The 1225-nt window shown below is 33.1% G+C and overlaps 1 protein-coding gene across 1 annotated transcript in view; it reads right to left on the reverse strand.

Annotated features, from left to right (window-relative positions):
• LOC118337943 (myelin-oligodendrocyte glycoprotein-like) overlaps positions 1–1225 on the reverse strand; it is a 7217-nt gene that overhangs the window by 4107 nt on the left and 1885 nt on the right. The window contains exon 3 of the mRNA XM_035675103.1: positions 459–658. Within this exon, the coding sequence (XP_035530996.1) occupies positions 459–658 (200 nt within the window). The remainder of the gene's footprint in view (positions 1–458; positions 659–1225) is intronic.

Raw genomic sequence — 1225 nt, forward strand, 5'->3', positions numbered from 1 at the left:
TGTGGCAATTGTGATAATTGTCAATGGGCTGTGGTGAATCTTTATTAAATACACATTCAAATATGGAAGTTATTATTTCCGAATAATATTTATTTGTGAATAGATTGCGTCTTTGTCTGAAGTTTCTCCTGAATCGAACCCCGCTGTTTTGTTATCTCCTTCATATCTTTATTCATTTGTTTCTGACGCTCCTCTAGTTTAGATTTCTTTTCTGTTGTTTGCTTAAACACATTCTCTATTATCTGAAGTAATTTCTGTGTTTCCTGCAGCAGTGTTTTATTTGCTTCCTTTCTCTTCTCCAGATCTGTTATGTTGTCTTGATACTTGTCAATTTTATATTGCATCCATGCACCGGACGATTTTACCTTATTATTATCAATCTGTTTCTCAATCCAATTAGATATCTGTTCAAGTTCTTCTCCATAGTTTTCTAGACCACTTTTACATTCTGTCAATACCTTAACTGCCTCTTTTACATCTTTTAATTCTACTTCAATCTTCTGTGATTCTTCAGACATTTCACCAATCTTCTTGTTCAAAACCTCAACCTCTCTCTCGTTTATTTTTCCTTCATCCAGGAACTGAAGTTCTGCACCGCTTTTAGATATTGTCTCTCTTTCCCCCACGTCAGTTTCATCGTCTTGGTGCCACTTGGTCCCTGTATGAATGCAGGAGTGTTAAATAGTGTTAAATGTATTTCAAACCTGATTTGTTCAATTAAATTAAAAAGACACTGAAACACAGCAGAAATACAGTAAGTTTGCATTCAGTCATTAAAATAAATTTGTTACATGGTACATAGAGCAATATATTACCTTTGTAAACTGAAATAGATTTTTTAAACTTGTTGTTGTTATTGTTTCATACTGAAATCCTTCAAATCATGATAACCATCAAATAGATACTAAAGGAAGAAAAATCGATTATGACCTACCTGTTTTGTTATGCCCACTTTTCCACAAAACAAACATAGCAGCAAAAATACAAATGAAGCAAACAGAACCAACCAAACCAATGGTGATGTAAAAAGACCTAGATTGGTTCTCAAAGAAAACATCTGAAATGGAGAAAAAAAAAGATAATATCATGAAATCCTGTCAGATGTTATTTCACATGCAGTCTTATGTAATGCAATACGATCTTATCTCACAATTATTCCAGGAAATTGATTTTAAAAGTAGTATTACCTGGAACATGTATATCTATCTCTCTGGTCTGGTTGATG

The sequence above is a fragment of the Morone saxatilis genome, unplaced genomic scaffold (assembly GCF_004916995.1).
Source record: "Morone saxatilis isolate NCDOM2014 unplaced genomic scaffold, NCSU_SB_2.0 Contig4, whole genome shotgun sequence".
NCBI lineage: Eukaryota > Metazoa > Chordata > Actinopteri > Moronidae > Morone > Morone saxatilis.